General features: G+C 43.4%; 2 protein-coding genes across 2 annotated transcripts in view; both read right to left on the bottom strand.

Moving 5' to 3' along the window:
• The window catches only part of LGALS8 (galectin 8), a 67823-nt gene extending 63614 nt beyond the window's left edge, over positions 1 to 4209 (bottom strand). The window contains exon 1 of the mRNA XM_073557585.1: positions 4095 to 4209. The gene's annotated coding sequence lies outside the window, so the exon portion shown is untranslated. The remainder of the gene's footprint in view (positions 1 to 4094) is intronic.
• Positions 4210 to 16529: 12320 nt separating this feature from the next.
• The window catches only part of LOC141063504 (ADP-dependent glucokinase-like), a 31164-nt gene continuing 27380 nt past the window's right edge, over positions 16530 to 20313 (bottom strand). The window contains exon 6 of the mRNA XM_073557584.1: positions 16530 to 20067. Coding sequence (XP_073413685.1) covers positions 19388 to 20067 — 680 coding nt within the window. The 3' untranslated portion in view covers positions 16530 to 19387. The remainder of the gene's footprint in view (positions 20068 to 20313) is intronic.

The raw sequence follows: 20313 nt of genomic DNA, 5'->3' as shown, positions 1-20313 counted from the left end.
ATAGACAGCGTATGTACTACTTTTTTGCTTTGCCCTGTTAACACTACCTCTTATGAAGCCACCCCCTGAGTGGCGATACACGTGGAGCTCTTATCCTCTTTCCTACGGTCACAAGCATGGGTGATACCTTGACCTTTATGTCTGTTCTCATTTGCATCCTCCTATCTCCAGCAGCATAGACAGGACAGGTGACTATGAGATCCTTTGTGCGACGCCTTGGCTTGCAATATATGCGATATGTTCTTAACCTTGTTGTTTTGGCTTGCTGTTAATAAAACTCTCTCTTGTTCTATTTGGTGATCACCGTCTCATACATAGTGCCTTTTTCTTGTATTTTCTATGTGACTTGTAGTGTCGTCTTACACTAGCTCCCCTACTGCGCATTCGCGGGCGTATATGTATATCACTAAATAAAATAAAAATATGGATATTATAGGCGCGATCGCCGTCGCCGGCATCTGCCTGATGAACGTACTTTTTTTTTTTTAAACCATAACATACAGTATGTAAAATAGGGGGCAGGTCAGTGAGGAATCATTGACCCGTCATAAGCCATTAGGATGAATATCTAAGCAGAGCACCACATGAAGACCCTCCACAGGCCGCCCCAGAGCCCGAGCATATCATTAACTCAAAACTGAAAGTAACCACAAGATGGATTTCATCAACCCAGGTATAATTTTAATCAGTATAACAGCGCTGAACTGACAATGTAAGTTACTGTGAACAATCCTGCAGACAGGTTCCCTTTAAGATAAGAAAACCCCTTTTAAACTATGCTGGGCACCAGGGCTGTGGAGTCGGTAAGTCAAACCTCCGACTCCTCAATTTCCATGTCACCGACTATGACTCCGACTCCACCAAAATGGGCTCCGACTCCAACATCACAGCCCTGCTGGGCACCAGTCCTTTGTTGAGATCCTCTAGGTCAGGGTTCCCCAACTCCAGTCCTCAAGGCCCACCAACAGATCGTGTTTTCAGGATTTCCTTTGTATTGCTCAGGTGAAGCAATTATCACCTGAGCAATACTAAGGAAATCTTGAAAACATGATCTGTTGGTGGGCCTTGAGGACTGGAGTTGGGGAACCCTGCTCTAGGCTTTATTGTATGAGTACTCTAATCACTAGGTATACGACATCTAGACCGCTTTCTAAGCCAAATGTCATCAGTCATTATAGTGGTAAGACCATTTTAGCCTTTCAACTGCAAGAATAAATCAAATTAAAAAAAAAAAAAAAAAAAATCATACCCCTATAATTCATTTTTTTCTGCACGTTAGACACCTAGCACAGTCAAATTTTACACAGTCTTTTGCATTCTCTGACACTTTCATGCAATTTTTCGATAAAGCCTAACATTTTGTGAATAAACTCGCAATAAAAAATAATTCTGCAGCAGAAAATCTGAATTTTGCACAGCCTTAGACGCACAACACCTCCAAGGGTGCTTCACTTTGCTCTTTTATCTTGCCAGGGCTTGCGTCTGAACCCCCGCCCCCAGGAAAATGGGATTGGCATGCTGATGGGGCCATAGACTATTATGGTGCTGGCAGAGCGAAAATGCGCTGTAACGTGCCTCATTCTTTGGTGTATGATGCATGCTACAGCACACGTTCGCTCTGCCGGCAACATTATAGTCTATGGTTCCGATTTGCAAAGGGGGTTCGGACGCAAGCCCCGATGGGACCCATGAATGTGGAGAAAAGCGCAATGTGAAGAACCCTAAGGATGCATTCACAAATCCATGTGAATGTCTGTGTTTATCGGACAGCACACAGGCCCGCTGAGCATGTCCTATTCTGATCCTCAACATCTCTTTCTTAGGGCAGTTTCACACGTCAGTGTCTCCGGTACGCGTAGTGACAGTTTTCTCACGTACCGGAGACACTGACCCACGTAGACACATTCTCATGAATGTGTCTATGCAGATGTCAGCGTGTTTTCACAGACCGTGTGTCCGCGTGCAAAACACGCTGACATGTCCCTTTTTGTGCAACAGCACGGATCACACGGACCCATACAAGTCAATGGGTCCGTGTAAACACGTACCGCACACGGATACTGTCCGTGTGCGTTTTTAAAAGTCAAAGGGTTAACATTAAAAATAATTTTTCAAAAACACGGACACACGGACAGCATACAGACAGCACACGGATGGTACACAAGGACATACGAATAGCACACGGATCACACACGGATGACCTCCGTATTCTCACGGACACGAATAGCTCCGGTACCAGTTTTTCCGGTACCGGAATTATCTGGACATGTGAAACTGCCCTTAGATACAAGATTTTCACGAATGTTTGAATGGATCCATGAGACTCTTCTTGTCCAAGTGCTGTCATAAAAAAAAAAATAAATCGGACCGTACTCAGACATTTCACATGGATTCGGGAATACAGCCTTAGGCTTTGTTCACATGTCCAGTAATCATATGAAACAAAAAAAACTGGATCCGTTACAAACTGATCAAAAACTTATGCACGAAAAAACTGATCCATTCACATTGAAGTCAACGATTTAATAAATGGATCCAGCAGCAGTTTTTTTTAGTTAGACAAATTGATTGATTGGTTGATGCTGGATCCGTTTGATAAATCACTGAAGTCAATGTGCAGGAATCAGTTACTGTAAAGTGCAGCAGTTTTTCATCATTTTGAAACTGATCCAGTTTTTTTGGTTACTGGATTCCTTTCAATACACCAAAAGAGAAACACCAAACGTGGTCATAAAAGAGGTCCGAAGTAAAAAACCTTTATTAGCAAACATTTGGTTAAAAGATGGCACTATTATTTTCATAGTTGATTTTTATTTCTTGATTTTTAACTAGGAAAAAGGGTTAATTTTTCTGAGGGTTTTTTAATAACTTTTTTTTTACTATACACTACAATTTTTCTCTTGTACTATATACTGAAATACTTCAATATTGTAGAATATAGTGAAAACCAGTGTCTCGTATGAAGCCCAGCCTGTGGCTGAGCTTCACAGGCATACCAAGTTGATGGGGGTAGGAGCCTTCAGGAGGTCTGTGACAACCTATCAGGGCTTTATAGTGTCACAGTGGGATAACTGAGCGCCCAATGGATGCGCAAACCGGGATTGTGTGACCTAAACGCCATTGGCAAAAATTGACAGCAGCATTTAAAGGGAACCTGTCGTGTCCCCAAACGCTATTAATCTGCAGTTATGGGATTTATCTGCAGGCAGGGCTGGCGTTAGGGGCAGGCACACCAGGCAGCTGCCTAGGGCTCCCGCTCCCCCAGGGGCCCCCAGCTAGCGGAATATCATGCAGCCGCTATGGGGCCCCTGTGAGGCAAGGGGGCCCATCTGCCCCCAGCGCCGACTACCCCCGCATTGATCTGTACCGGCGTCATAGACTGGATTCAGGAGCAGCCAGCAGTGCGGGCACGAGGAGAAGGTGAGGTTTTTTTTTTTATTAATGCAACAGTGAGTACTGGACTGTGAGGCCATTCTGGGTGGGGGGCTGCGCTGTATACCATGATGCTGTGCTGTATACCATGATGCTGTGCTGGGGGGGGGCTGCGCTGTATACCATGGTGCTGTGTGGGGGGCTGGGGGAGCTGCGCCATTGTGTTACCAACGTCCATGGCAATCATAGTGTGAACAACAGCCTGTAGAATCATTCCCATCATTGCCGGTCTGAGATTACGGCCGTCACGCAGTGATGACACACATCTGAAGATGGTATTGGATGAATTCATAGAAAACTTTTGGCAGCAGCACCATTTTCATGGGCCTTTTACCCTTTTCCATACATACAATCATTTGGCAAAAACAAAATTAAATAAGAACACTCCCACCTCACAAAAAAAGGAAAAAAAATAGCCACACAAAAAAAAAAACTGCTTATCACCTGCTGTGGTGTCTGGCAACCTTAGCAACGAGCTGTAAATAAGATTAAAAAAAAATGGGAATGACTCTTTACAGCAGAACCTCCTGTGAGGGGCGTCACAGAAAAGTGGGGTCACCCCTCCAGTGCTACTTGTACATATAAGGAGCAATGTCACAGCCTCACACCGTACAGGTAACAATCAGACAGGACAGACACAGAGTCACAGGACAGGTACTAACCCCCAGTCTTCACCGTGTCGGAGTTTCCGCGGCCACTGGAGGGAGGGTCGTGCACCTGCACCGCCTACTGAACAGACTCTGCCCAGCATCTACTTTCCCTTCACAATATAATTATTTTTTTCCCCATGATTCATAGAAACTACTGGCTGCCGTTCTCTGTCCTGAAGAAACTTGTCTCCACTACCGAGGACGGAATATCAGCAAGTGGCCATTGTTCTGAAGACCAATTACCAGTCTTTGCATAGGACGAGCGCCTAAAAAATGGCGCCTAGGAAGCGGACAGAGATTTTTAGTGTCTTGCGAACACATTAAAAATGACAAGTCCGGCCTGTCTGTGGTCACGTGATGTATATGGGAAATCGAACTCTTCATGGGAACTCTTGTGGAATACAGGATCGTGTGTCTACAGACTACACACACTAGAGTCCATAGATAACAGCTCTTTTAGTAATATGTAGATTATATATTTTATATAGGATTTATTAGGAATTATTAGGTTTCAAACGAAATGGGTTTTTTTTTTTTTTTGTTTTTTAAATCCTCCAAGTAGTTCCAGACAGAAGCTGGCTGACAGAATAGCAATACAAATATTGTGTTTTTACGGTTTTCTTTTTATGCATTTGTGCAGGGTGCATGACATGTTTAAAGTAGGAAAAAAACCTTTCCCCTAAAAAAAAGATACACGTTTTACATGCATACCTCCTAACTTTTGAAGAACTGAAAGAGGGACAGAAAAAAATGTTGCGCACAGCGTTCGGTGGCAAATTTAGGCTACACCCCAAATCAGGCCCATATACCATTTCTTTCTCCCCTGACAGGAGGAGATGTCAGAGGGGCGTGGGCTGTGAGGGACATTCAGTCGAGGCCCGAGACTGCAGGGCGTAGACGCAAATCCGGGACAGTTTGCTATATCCAGGGGACTTCGGTCAAGTGACCAATATCAGTGCTACCTGACAGATGGACAGGAGGCTGCAAATCTCTAATCTTCCAGCATCCCTGGCACGGCTTTTCATTAGCCAGTAGAGATGAGTGAACCCGAACTGGAAGTTTGGGGTTCATACCGGACACCTTGTCCGTCCAGTTTCCTGTTCGGGTTCGCCAGTCTAATAAAGCTTGTTACACTGTGGACACTTCACAGGCATGCCGAGTGATGGCTCCAGATTGGCCGGATCAGCACGTGGCCCGGCCTGTATAAAGGCCAGATCACAAGTGTTGCCGCCGTTATGCTCTCGTTAGTGTAGAGATAGGATGCAGCTGGAGTGAGGGACAGATTCTGACTGTGCACTCTACAAACACAACACTGTGTGTAGTCACCAACCACTATATGTGCTATTTCTCTGCCAAAAACCACTGTGTGTATTCTGCAACTTCTGCATGTGGGAGTACTGTGCGTTTAAGTTGCTGTGTTTACACTGCAAACCCGTCTGTGGGAGTATTGTGCTAAAAGCCGCTGTGTGTAACGGTGGGCGCTGGTTCATTTTCTGTCCTGGGGCGCCAATTGACGGTTCACTATCACTTGAGGAAGATAATGAGTTGGAAAAATAAAGGAAGGTGGGATCCTCTCCCTCACTGTCAGTGTCAGAGACAAGGAAAACGTAAGCTTCCTCCTCTGAATAGCGAATTTGGGAGGAGCAGGACAACATTTTTCACGTATGTGTTGTTTGTACCAAATTTTATTCAGATCTGTGTGTGAGTGCTTGGTGTAAACTTTTGTATTTAGAAGAGAAAAAAAATCTAATACTAACAACTGATCAATTTTTTTGCTCTCTTTATACACACAGAAAAAGAGCCAGATGTCAATCCATGATGTGTTGCTGTTCATCGTTCTATGGCTCTAGCACAGACATACGGAACTGATTTTTTTTTCCACACTGACACTAACCCTAACTCAATTTAGTAAAAAATATTGTAGTAGCTGACAATTACTACGGTATATTTTTACTGTCCCTAATATAAATTATTTGTATTCTTTTTTTTTAAATCCAACAACCGGAGGTTGATGACTGATGTGGTCATCATTGATCTGCGCTCGACGGCTTTAGGATGGACGCACGGATGATTTTTTTTTCCACTTGGACACTAACTCAATTCAGTAAAAAACAACTGGAACTTGATCACTGATGAGTGTCAGTGATCAGCACTCGACGGCTATAGGACTCACGAATCTGATTTTTTTTTTCCGCTCTGACACTAACCCGACCAGTGTTCAACGGCTGTAGGACACACGCAAAAATTTGGTGCAAAAAGGGTATAAAAAATAGGAAAAAAAATCCTTGCCAAAAATGGGTGCTAATCAGTAGTTCAGCGCAAGTGTTTCTGCTGTGTGTACTCTGCCCCCTCCACCTGTGGGACTACTGTCCTTTAAAGGGAATCTGTCACCTATTTTTTGGGGTATGACCAGCCGGCACCGCCATCAGGGGCTTATCTACAGCATTCTGTAATGCTGTAGATAAGCCCCCGATGTAACCTGAAAGAGAAGAAAAACAAGTTATATTATACTAACCTAGGGGCGGTCCGGGTCTGATTCGGGTCCGAAGGGTGTCGCGGTCTGGTCCGGTGCCTCCCATCTTGTAGCGATGACGGCCTCTTCTTTGCTTCCCGTTGCGGCTACGGCGCAGGCTCACTGCTCTGCCCTGTTGAGGTCCAGCGCCTGTGCACTGCAGTACTCTGCTCTGCCCTCAACAAGACAGAGCAGTGCACCTGTGCCGGGAAGCAAAGAAGAGGACGTCATTGCTACAAGATGGGAGGCACCGGACTGGACCACGACACCCTCCGGACCAGAACCAGACACAAACTACCCCTGGGTGAGTATAATATAACTCGTTTTTCTTCTTTCAGGTTATATCGGGGGATTATCTACAGCATTACAGATTGCTGTAGATAAGCCCCTGGTAGCGGTGCCGGAAGCAAATGCCCCAAAAAATAAGTGACAGATTCCCTTTAAGCTGCTGTGTATACTATGCACCCTCAACCTGTGGAACTAATATCCGTTAAGCTGCTGTGTATACTCTCCACCCTTCACATGTGGGATTACTGTCCTTTGAGCTGCTGCATATACTCTGCACTCTACGCCTGTGGGAGTACTTTCCTTTAAGCCGCTGTGTATACTCTGAAACCTCCGCCTGTGGCAGTACTGTCCTTTTAAGCTGCTGTGTGTACTCTGCACCTTCCACCTGTGGGACTATTATCCTTTAAGCTGCTGTGTATACTCTGCTGCCTCCGCCTGTGGGATTACTGTCCTTTAGACTGCTGTGTATACTCTGCAACCTCCACCTGTGGTACTATTATCCTTTAAGCTTCTGTGTCTACTCTGCACCCTCCACCTGTGGAACTACTGTCCTTTAAGCTGCTGTGTATCCTCTGCACTTTCCGCCTATGGGGGTACTGTCCTAAGCCGCTGTGTGTACTCTGCAAACTCGTCTGTGAGAGTAAGCACTGTACTAAAAACCGCTGTATGTACTCTGCACCCTCCACTTGTCAGAGTACTGTGTCTTTAAGCTGCTGTGTGTACTCTGCCCCTCCACCTGAGGAAGTACTGTCCTTTAAGCCACTTTGTATGCTTTGCACCCTCCACCTGTAGAAGTACTGTGCCTTTAAGCTGCTGTGTATACTCTGCCCCCTCTGCCTGTGGGAGTACTGTCCTTTAAGCTGTTTTGTGTACTCTGCACCCTCCACCTGAGAGAGTACTGTCCTTTAAGCCGCTTTGTATGCTTTGCACCCTCCGCCTTTGGAGGTACTGTGCCTTTAAGCTGCTGTGTATACTCTGCCCCTCCACCTCTGGGAGTACTGTCCGTTAAAGCCGCTGTGTGTACTCAGCAAACTCTCCTGTGAGAGTTCTGTGCTAAAGGCCATTGTGTGTACTCTGCACCCTCCACTTGTGAGTACTGTGCCTTTAAGCCACTGTGTGTACTCTGCTCCCTCCGCCTGTGGGAGTAATGTCTTTTAAGCCGTTGTGTATTCTCCACCTGTTGGAGTATTGTCCTTTAGGCCACTGTGTATAATCTGTACCCTCCACCTGTGGGAGTACTGTCCTCTAAGCTGCAGTGTATACTCTGCACACCCCTCACCTATGGGAGTACTGGCCTTTAGGCTGCTGTGTATAATCTGTACCCTCCACCTGTGGGAGTACTGTCTTTTAAGCCGCTGTGTGTACTCTGCAAACTTGTCTGTGGGAGTACTGTGCTAAAAGCCGCAGTGTGTACTCTGCACCCTCCTCCGCCTGTGGGAATGTTGTGCTGTTAAGCTACTTTACTTTGTGTATTCTGCCCCTTCCGCCTGTGGAAGTACTATCCTTTAAGCTGCTGTGTGTATTCTTCCTTCTCCACCTGTGGGAGTGCTGAGCCTTTAAGCTGCTGTGTCTACTCTGCATCCCCTCACCTGTGGGAGTACTGTTTAATTTATGCCGTTTTCTAGTAGATTGAGAAATAAATAATTGGCATCAGTCGTCTCATTGCTGTTAGTAGTCCCCAAAAATACTCATATGTATATACGGTAGGTGCCTATATGTACTGATACCCTTAACATTATATCTATAATCAGGGGTAGTAACCCACTATTTACCTGAGTAATGAAAAAGGTGCGTGAGATGGATGCAGTCAGGGCAGGTCACAGTCGCGTTCCCACACCCCTAAGTACATATAGGGATCATATGAGTACATTAGTGACCATTTAATATGTATATACCATATCTTATGTTAATGACCTTACAGGGATTGTTGTAGGTAGCTGTATTATCAAGGCTGTCATGAGGGCATTACTGCCCTAACTGGTATATGTGGCCCAGTGAGCAGAGGGGACTTGGAGCGGGGCCTAGCATCTGGTTTCTGCCTATTCAGTGGATGAATGTGCATCCTCGGATGCACGTTCAGTTAAGATCTATATTGCAGTGCAGGAAGGCTTCCTGCACGGCAACAGTTAATAGCCGTCAGCCAATCACAGGCCAGCAGCTGACGTCAGCATACACGTTGCGAGCGTATGATGTCACTGCCATATGTCAGCACGTCCGAGCCTCACATGCATCAGGGTGAGTACGCCGCTGGACCTTGACCAAGTAAGGATAAACTTTTTTTCTTCTTTGTAAAGTCGAAGGATGGATAGACATGGGGGAACTCTGGAGAGACAAGGGGGCAGTGTGGAGAGACATAGGGGCTGTGTGAAGAGACATGGGGGCATTATGGAGAGCCATGGGGCCAGGATGGAGAGAGACATTATTACTGTAGGGGCTAATTGAGGGATATTATTACGGCTGTGATGTGTTTTAGTTTTGAGGATACTGTTTTCAGTAGGGGGTGGGGGAGGGTCCTGTTACTGTGCAGGGTGACACTGTCACTTTTTTTCTTCATCTGTTGCACAGTAGAAGTTGGGGGAAAATTAGGCAATGTTCTCTGGCAGTGGTGCTCTAGATAACCATGTTATTTTCTGCATATACGAATCCTGGCTGGAAGTGATGGTGGTCTCTGCTGGATGAAGATGAAGGACTTCAACTAGAGACATCACTGGTGAGTCAGTGTGTTACCTCTGCATTGACACTACACAATGTATACTGTATACAGAGGTCCTGTGTATAATGTCATTGGTGATCTCTGTATTACCTGTACACTGACACTATATACAGATCTCCTGTATATAATGTCAGTGGTGATCACTGTATTATGGGTACACTAACACCATCATACACTGAGTACTATATACGAAGCTCCTGTGTATAATGGCACTTTATGTATTATTAGTATTGTGTTTTGTTTTTATTAATGACCACCAGTATTGTAGTAATATGTGGTCTGGTCATGGTGTGGTGGTATTTGTTCCTTGTATATGGTGGTAAAATGTGGTCTGGACATGGTGTGGTGTTATTTGTTCCTTGTATGTGGTGGTAATATATGGTCAGGTCATGGTGTGGCGGCATTTGTTCCTTATATGTGGTATTATTGGGTGATTATGTGGTGGTGGTGTTATGTGGTCTAGTTATGGTGTAGCAGTACTTGTGCCTTGAATGGGGTATTATTCGTTGACTATGTGGTGGTAATATGTGGCCAGGTCATGGTGTGGCGGCATTTGTTCCTTGTATGTGGTATTATTGGGTCATTATGTGGTGGTGTTATGTGGTCTAGTTATGGTGTGGCAGTATTTGTGCCTTGTATGGGGTATTATTCGTTGACTATGTGGTGGTAATATGTGGTCTGGTCATGGTGTGGTGGTATTTGTCCCTTGTATATGGTATTATTGTTCATTTTAAAAAATGTATGTGACTCATTCCCTTAAAGAAACATAAATAAAAAAATAAAAATATACCTAAAAAGAGTACAGGATGTTTAAACAAATGTTTAATAGGTTACGGTAGAGTGGGGGGCTGCCAAAAGAGTTTACCTTGCCGATAACTAGTTGATGGCTATGAATGTTATATAGTGTTCTATGGAAACTGTTACTGTGTGATTGGTGAGGAAGTTGTGTAGAAGTGGAGTTTTTCCAGTTTTATGCCCAAGGGAATGGAGAGCGGGTTTTCAATGGGATGAGCCGTGGTCCATGAGGTCTCGGAACAGTGGACCAAAGCACCCACTGACCCGACGTGTCTCCACACCTCATATAGCTATGTTGACAGGAAAAAACAAGTTATAACTCTTGGAAGAAAGCGCAAAAAACTGAAAATCATTCAGTCAGGAAGCAATTGGGAGTCATTCAGGCCAGGTCACTGAAGGATCAGTAATCATAATAAAAATTGTTAGATTAAAAAAACAACAAGATGTAGTAGTACTAACAATATAACATTATTGGCATTTTGGTATAATAATATAACGCTATTGGCATCTGATCTAATGAATGGTGCCCTGGGAATGTCCTCAGACATCTAGATCAGGACACTGAACTCCGACACAGTCTGTGGCACTACTTTGTAGCAGCAGATGCACTGATGCATAATGTCCTAAAGATTCAGATCTGGGGAAAATGCATTGATGCCTTTGTCATCCAAGAACAATCTACACATTCTGACCACATGAGGCCGACATTGTCCTAGTAAAAAATGGTAAACCTTTATTGAAATAAACACAGAAAAAGGAACAAAAAAAATGGGAGACCAACTAAAATATGTAGCAGGAGGCAAATAGCTTCACATAGTGAAAAGAAAATAAATGCAGAATACTGGGCTAAAAGGTATATGTAAACTAGAAAAAAAGGCATTTGCCAGGCTCTACATGAACGCGATGTAATGGTTACAGATTTTACTTTCTTCACTCACTATACCTGATTGAGTTTGCTGTCTGAATTATATCAATTTGAGCTCTTAATTCTATATATCCTGTTGCTATACATCATACTATGCTGTATTCTGGTTTTGCACATACATTTATCCTGCTTTCCATATACCTTTTAGCCCAGTATTCTGCCTTTATTTTATTTGAACTATATGAAAATATTTGCGTTTAAAAATATCCCTTAAGTCTGTTTCAGTAGGCTCCACAATCATGGGGAAGACTGCTGACCTGACAGATGTCCAGAAGGCAGTCATCGACACACTACACAAGGAAAGTACATTTTAGTTTCAACGGTTTTATTGAAAAGGAAACATCATAAAACATGAAATACATTCATATTCGAGTACAAGCATCCCCTCGCAGGGGGAAATATATAAGAGAAGACACAATATGCCATATGTCATCCTTGACTTCATAATCTAAATTTTTAGAAATTTGTAGAACAATTATAACACGACTAATCTAATCTTAACGAGGTGGGGAGGGAGAGAGGGGAGTATGTAATGAGTATCAATAGTATAGAGTAAATAGACGTGAGGTACTAGAGAGTTTGTTTTAGAGACTATAATTGTAAGAGACAACTACCATGTCAGCCCGCTATGCAGATAGATATCATCCTGGCAAGGTCATCATCCCCATAAGCCTGAATCCAAGGGTCCCAGATATTTTGAAAAGCGTCGAGTGAATCAGATCTGATGGCTTCTATTTTCTCGTATAACATTATCAAATTAACCCTTCTCTTCACCTGCGTTATTGATAGCGTACTAGTCTTCCATCTGCTAGCTATGTGGTTTCTCGTTGCCTTAGCAATAAAGTCAATAAGAGGGCAGGTCCCAGTATTGGCATTGATTGGTCTGTCTCCCAGCAGTAGTACTGACAGCGACAGAAGCAATTTCTTATCCAATATATTGTCAATTAATTTTACCACATCTTTCCAGAGAGACTTTACTGTCAGGCATGTCCACCATATGTGGAGGGTATCCCCACTATCCGTGCACCCTCTAAAACAACCGCCAGGGACTGAGTGATAGATATTGTGCAGGAAGCTAGGTACGTAGTGAATCCTATGGAACAGTTTAAGAGATGTTTAGGTGCGTGAAACTTGATTGCGACCCCTCATTATATTCTCGTAACACCTGTACCACTTTTGAGGTGTGAGGGAAATTTGTAGGTCCGCCTCCCACTGCTCCACAGATTTCAGTTTAGAGCCGTCTCTAGGTTGATTAAATATAGAAGAGAGTTGGGATATAAGGCCATTACCCAGGGGGTCATATAAACATTTTAACTCGTACGTTGTAGGTTTTATGTTTGGTGACCCTACTGTTAGGTTTTGCAGAAAGTGGAAAATTTGTTCCAGCCTGAAAACATCAGACCTCGGAACTTGATATTTCACGTCAAACTCTTGTTTTGGCATTAGTTTAAAGTGAGTCGATAAATTGTGCATCCTAGTTAATTTATTCTGGTGCAACCACGAGTGGTTCAGAGATGTAATTCCTGGCGGAAACATGGGGTTATTAAACAAGTTTAAAAGTGGGGAGGGGTGAGATTGTAGTGCGAATTGGAATCTGTTCACTCTCCAGAGATGCAGGGAGTGAGAAGTATACGGCGAATGATAGGCTAGATCCTTCGGTAAGGGTCCTGTGGCCCAGATTAGGCTCTCCAAGGAATAAGGTGCTGTTTGTGAGTTTTCTATTTGCAGCCGGATGGGAGTGTGTTGTTCTGCGTTGACCCCTGCCAGCTGGGCAATCTGGGCCGCCCTGTAATAAAGAGTAAAGTTTGGCAGAGAGACTCCTCCCTGTCTTTTATGTCTGAACAAAATTTGCTGATACGGGGCTTTTTATTATTCCAGATAAAACGTGTTATATGCGAGTTTATCATTTTGAAAGTCATCAGAGGCACTGGAATGGGCAGAGATCGAAACAAATATAGGAATTGAGGAAAAGTGACCATTTTAATCGAATGGACTCTTCAAAGAAAAGTAAATTTTGCATTTCATTTGGAAATCAAGGTCCCAGAGTCTGGAGGAAGAGTGGAGAGGCACACAATCCAAACTGCTTGAGGTCTAGTGTGAAGTATCCACAATCAGTGATGGTTTCGGGAGCCATGTCACCTGCTAGTTTAGGTCCACTGTGTTTTATCAAGACCAAAGTCAGTGCAGCTGTCAACCAGGAAATGTTATAGCACTTCATGCTTCCCTCTGCTGACAAGCTTTTTGGAGTTGGAAATTTCATTCTCCAGCAGGACTTGGCCCCTGCCCACACTGCCAAAAGTACCAACAACTGGTTTGAACACAACAGTGTTACAGTGTTTGATTGGCCAGCAAATTCACCTGATCTTAACCCTATAGAGAATCTATGGGGTTTTATCAAGAGGAAGATGAGAGACACCAGACCCAACAATGCAGATGAGCTGAAGGCTGCTATCAAAGCAACCTGGGCTTCCATAACTCCTCAGCAGTGCCACAGGCTGATCGCCTCCTTGCCACGCCGCATAGATGCAGTATCTGGTGCAAAAGGAGCACCAACCAAGTATTGAGTACATTTACTGATCATATATTTCAGTAGGCCAACATTTCAGATTTTAAATTCATTTTTCAAGCTGGTGTTATAAAGTGCTCTAAATTACTGAGATAATGACTTTTGGGTTTTCATTGGCTGTAAGCCATAATCATCAACATTAACAGAAAAACACTTGGAATAGATCACTCTGTAATTACTGTATATAATACGAGTATGAGTTTCACTTTTTGTATTGAAGAACTGAAATAAATTAACTTTTTGATGATATTCTAGTTTTGTGAGAAGCATGTGTGTATAACAAAGAACGAGACAGCATAGGCGAGGCTAACAGTGGGCATACCTGGAAGAGAATGTCAATATCCTACACTGTCAGGGTAAACATCATATAACCTGCAAGTCATTCCACCAAGCGGTGCATCTCTGGCTACTTATCCCACAAGTAACACTTTCCTGCTGTAACACTGAGTATTTTATATTATTTGTATATGTCAATATACACCTGTATAGTGGATGGCCTCAGAATGGCGATATATTTTCTAGAGTTCTACAGTATATGGAGTGGCATTCTTGATTCAGTCCTTTGCCATACCTCTCGTCACAACTCTATGCCATTTTGAACAATCTAATATTTTCTATAGATGATCTTCTGGTTTAGTATGGTGACAATTGATGTGCAGATTATACATTTTATACTATGATTGTTTAGGATATTGAAATTGTTATGCTTTTTAGCCCCAGTCCTTGTGGCTCTAGGAGTTTTAGATACATATTTTATATATACACACTTCTCCAGAGTGGAAATGTTTGGACATAATGCCCTCCCTCCAAATTTAGCAAAACTAAAATATATGGTCGATTTCATGGTGAACTCCAGGACTGCGAGATGCCCATGTCCGGTGGTTGCAAATAAAGTTAAAATCCATCACCCTGCTACCTCTGTGCTTCACAGTTGTATGAAACATTGGCACGGCTGTCCTGGGTTTAGCTTTTCGCCAAATTTGGAGCAGGGCATTATGTCCAACAATCTCCACTCTGGTCTCGTCTGTCCAAAGGACATTGTTCCAGATGTGGTTTGTTCAGATGCAACTTTGCAAACCTTAACCATGCTGTTATGTTCTATGAAAAAGGAGAGGTTTTCTCATGGCAACCCACCAAATAAGCTATAGTTCAGTATTTTTACATATGTACTGTCATAAACATTTATCATGCTAACAGGCCTTTAGCATTTAAGCTGAAGCTCTTTGGTATTTTGCAATTTTTCTGAGCACTACAAGGTCCGATTTTGAGATAGATTTGCAAGGATGTCCTCTGCAAGGAAGATTTTAAACGGTCTTGAATGTTTTAAACTCTCAATGTGGAATAATGGATTCCAAAATTATTTGGAAATACCTTCATAAACCTTCTAAGATTGATGTGCAGCAACAATTGCCAGCTTCAGAGCTGTGCTTCCAAAATTTAAAGCAAAGAGCTTGAAATGCCCTTGTCTTTTCTCAAACTGACCAACACCACCACTGAAGAGGTGGCTTGTGATCTAGGCAGGGAGCAGTAAACATTAAAAATTGAGAATAGAATGAGTTTTAATTTTATAAAGTAGTAAATTGCAAAGTTGCTTGTTTTCACAAGTACTTTTTAATTTTACCAATTTATGAACACAAGAAAACACCTTTAAGTCTTTCTGTCCATGAGCAAGAAGGGAGAATACCGAGTGGATTCAGACACCTTCTCCTAACAATACTAGCAGATCATCAAAATTAAGAGACGACAGAACCTTGGTTATCTGCTGATCACTGGGTCAACTTCTGTTTAACCCCTTTCCGACATCGGGCATAGTAGTACGCCGACGTCGGACTCCCCGTTTGGTGCGGGCTCCGGTGTTGAGCCCGCACTTTTCCGGGCACATGACAGCTGATCTGTACAGCTGACATGTGCCCGCAACAGCCACGGGTGGAAATGAGATCCAATCGCGGCTGTTAAATGCTGCTGTCAATCTATGACAGTGGCATTCAACTTGCGCTTACCCCAAGTGCGTCGTAAATCCCATCCATTGGTGACGCCGTCACATGAACGCAGGTCACTGATGGATTGGCATCACAACCAGAGGTCTCCAGCAGACCTCTATGGTTGTCATTGCCAGATTGCTATGAGCGCCACCCGTGGTCGGCACTCATAGCAAGCGAGCATTTCTGCTATACACATGCGATCTGATCATCGCCTATATGTAGCAGAGCAGATCGGGTTATGGCAGCTTCTCCCATGGAGACTATTGAAGCATGCAAAAGGGTATTAAGCATGCTCCCCTGTCAACCAACTCGGCGCAGCTTCAGCACCAAGGTGATGGACAGCAGGTGCAGTGAATATTACATGAGGCTAATGAGCGGGAGCACGTGACCTCCCGCTGTCTCTGCAGCCCGCCCACCCCAGCCCCGACACCACTCCAGAGCCGCCCCCCTACTCTACAGCACAGCACACAGATTCGGATTATAAGATGCACCCCCCACTTTCCCCCAAAATTTGGGGAAACAAAAGTGCGTCTTATAATCCTAAAAATATGGTACTTACAAAAACGTTATTATTATTCCTGGCTACCACGGATAATAGCATAAACTCGGAAGACCCTTAACATCAGAAATATATCTTGCTTTTAAAAACAATTGACATAAATGGAATATATGTAAGATTTCTTTATTTCATTGGGTCCAGTTCTTACAGTTCTAACTCTCCGAAAATAAAGTGATATGGAAACACAAACTATAAAAGTCAAGTACATTTACATTTAAAATATGGTCATCGTTTACAAAGAGTGCAAGGTTTCAGATGTTTAATGGCAGGATTTATTTGCATTGTAGGCCTTTAATTTAACCCGTCAACATTACTTAAACCTGAATTCCTGCATGTTTGCCTATTATTGGTAAAGTATAGCACAAGTTAAGCAGAAGGCAGAGCCTCGGATGCCCTAAATAGGAGACGTTCTGTATGGTGAACAGGTCCAAAGACATGTGCGGCAGCAGTGAGATGTAGGCTAGTGAATCAGTGTATTTGCCCTGAAACTGAATTATTGTAGAACTTATATAAGAATGCTCAATTCAATTCCACCATTTCAGAGAACTTTTTTAATGACATGGTAAATGGGAATTAAAACAACATTGCTTTAAAATGTAAACCTACTACAAACAGAATTTTTAGCCTTAGAGGAAAAAACAAAATACAATTCTCGGCCCTACTCATCATGTACGGCTATTGAAGTGACAAAACTGCAAACAAGAACTATGTACCCTGGTTGTGTCTTTTTTTTTTCTGAGTAAACAGTAAAATATGTGTAAACTGTGGAGCTGTACTATCAGTGACCACACCTTTTTCATGTTTTATAATACAATGGCTTTCCCAATTTAAATTAATGCATCAATAATGGCACGCTATGGTTAAAAAAAATAAAGCCATTGAAAAGTCCAGATTACTTAAGTGTCTATTGATCAGCAAACAGCCTGTAGCCGAAATTACTTGTTCAGGGTTGAAAAGGACCCTCCCTGGGTTAGAGGTTTTGAAGCCCTCCACAGACTGCCCATACACATGTACACCGGACTCCATAAACCATGCATGCGTTCCACGTAGGATGTAAGCAGCTGTTATCTAACACCCCCAGAAAAACAAACAAAACTGATTTTGAAATTCAACATCCCCAAATCCTTCTTTTCCCAGACATCATCTACAGAAAGAGGGTCAGTAGGCCCTAACACATATTAAATGGTAGGCTGGTCCTGCAGCAATCGGTGGGCTCGTTACCATTAATCTAATTTGTATTGCCAACCTAACTGATAAAGTAGCTGCCAACAATCCTAAATTTGCCAGCTAATGCTGACTGCTCCTCAATTACCTTCCCTGGAAAGTGGTCTATAAATGTGGACACAAATTTGTACATTACCATACTTGGTCCAAAACTCAACTTTCAGTTTTAGGCCGGGATCACACATGCGAGAAACTCGGACGAGTCTCGCATGTTAATACCCGGCACTGCCGCCGACACTCTGGAGCGGAGCGTGCAGCAGCTGCATGTATTTCTATGCAGCCGCATGCTCTGCTCCCGAGTGTCGGTGGCAGTGCCGGGTATTAACATGCGAGACTCGTCCGAGTTTGATCCCAGCCTTAGTCTGAATTTGCAACTAATCAATTAAGATCTTGACCCTTACAACAAAACAAGTAGTAAGAGCCCCGTCACACATAGCGATCTCGCTAGCGAGATCGCTGCTGAGTCACAAGTTTTGTGACACAACAGCGATCTCACCAGCGAGATCGCTATGTGTGACAGCGATCAGCGACCGGCCCCCCTGCCGGTATCGCTGATCGCTGTAGGAAAGCCCTGGACTTTTCTTTGGTCGCTGGTCTCCTGCTGGCCAGCACGCATCGCTGCGTGTGACAGGCGGGAGACCAGCGATCAGCTGGTAACTAACGTACACATCGGGTATCCAAGAAACGTGCGTCCCTTAGAAACCCGATGTGTACGTTAGTTACCAGCGTGCTGATGCAGGAAGCTGGTAACTAACGTACACATCGGGTATCTAAGGGACGCACGTCCCTTGGATACCCAATATGTACGTTAGTTACCAGCTCCGTGCATCAGCGCGCTGGTAACTAATGAACACAGCGACGCCGCGCGCTCGGCGTCACTGATGCTAATCGCTGGTGAAGCTGCCTGTTTGACAGCTCACCAGCGATCATGTAGCGACTCACCAGCGATCCAGACACGTTGATATCGTTGTCGGGATCGATGGTGAGTCGTTATGTGTGACGGGGCCTTAAAAACAGAAAACCAATGCTCCAGAATACATTAAAAGTTTGTAAATCCACACAGTAAAAAAAAAAAAAAAAGGGCAGCCACCTGCCGAAAATACCTTCTTGATTTCACTTAATGTATGAGAAAAAAAAACCCCTACAAATTAAGAAACACAACATAAATGCATACACTAAAACAAAAAAACAAAAAAACCCAAAACCAAATATTATGTTTATTCACATTGGTCAATTCTTCCTAAGGAACTCCATATAACATGTTTAAGCCCAGATCCCCTACATATCAGAAAAAACTCCATTAGGGTATGTGCACACGGCGTCTTTTTCAGGTGGATTTTGCCATCGTCACAAAAGCGTTCCATAAAATTAACATAGTACACAGCATTGGCAAAACGACATTCTGTCTTATGTCTTGTCTTTTAACCACTTCGGGGTTTGGGACCCTTCATACGAAACAAGTGTGCACATACCCTTACTCAGGTCTGAAGGCCAATGTTCTTAAATGGCAAGTTTGGACAATTGAAATCCTATGTTTCTGCAGGCATGGGTTTATCCTGATGTGAGGGTGGAAAGGGCTAAACCTTTACTTCTCTTATTTGGGAAGTTGACTTCCATCAAACTGTAAAGAATCAAAAAATCAATGGCTCAGATTGTGTCACTTTCAGTCAATGTATCCTTATTCGCAGCATCTGAGATATAGCTATCCAGTTAGGGAATGTCGGTCAGTCATTATGTAGCTTCAAATTTGTAATACAAGTCCTGCAGCGGAGATATTGTCTCCTCCACCTGCGGTTTGGAATACTTCAGTACAGACCAATACAGGTGCTAGACATATCTCATAAGTCTCCTCTTCCGTCTCCTCTTCCCAACAAGACACAGGACGACTTTCTTGGAAGGCTATTTTCCGACTGCCCACTTCACGGCTGACGGAGAAAGAGTCATCCATGATAAGTTTGGCCTTGCGCGTGTCAATCCGGGCAGATCCACACACATGCCTATTAGCTGTCAGAGATGCCTTTGCTGTAGCAGACATGGTGTTCTTCCACATCGATCCTTTGGTCACCATCATGGCTTGGAAAGCTAAAGTGTGAACATGGAGTCGCGTCAGTTGCCTCTGGCCCCTTTGAGGTTCTTTGAATCTGAGAAGCTCATAAAGCTCCCGCATTTGGTCCAAGATGGAGGCTACACGAGGGTAAGGGTCAGATAACACCGTAATGTTTCCTCCTTTAATAAGACTCAGCAAATTGGGAAGCTCCTGCTCATTCATACCCAAGGAATCAGAGTAAGGAATGACGTACTGTAGCAAATCCCTCATAAGATCTTGTTCTACAAAAGAAGCCATCTCAAAGTGGCAACCTCTCTCTTGATCCACAGACAATAACATCTCTTGAAGTGCTTGAAGCCTGGCTTCACGCTGACCTGTATGAGAAAAACAGCATTAAGAGAATATGGATAGATACATGATTATATATACATACACAGAGTACAGTTGTGGCCAAAAGTATTAACACCCCTGCAATTTTGTCAGATAATACTCAGTTTCTTCCTGAAAATTATTGCAAACACAAATTCTTTGGTATTATTATCTTCATTTAGTTTGTCTTAAATTAAAAAAAACAAAAAGAATTGTCCTAAAGCCAAATTGGAGATAATTCCACACCAAAT

Source organism: Dendrobates tinctorius, unplaced genomic scaffold (genome assembly GCF_039654945.1).
Source record: "Dendrobates tinctorius isolate UK_male_01 unplaced genomic scaffold, ASM3965494v1 ptg000250l, whole genome shotgun sequence".
Taxonomy (NCBI): domain Eukaryota; kingdom Metazoa; phylum Chordata; class Amphibia; order Anura; family Dendrobatidae; genus Dendrobates; species Dendrobates tinctorius.
This window is presented reverse-complemented; position numbering and strand designations above follow the sequence as displayed.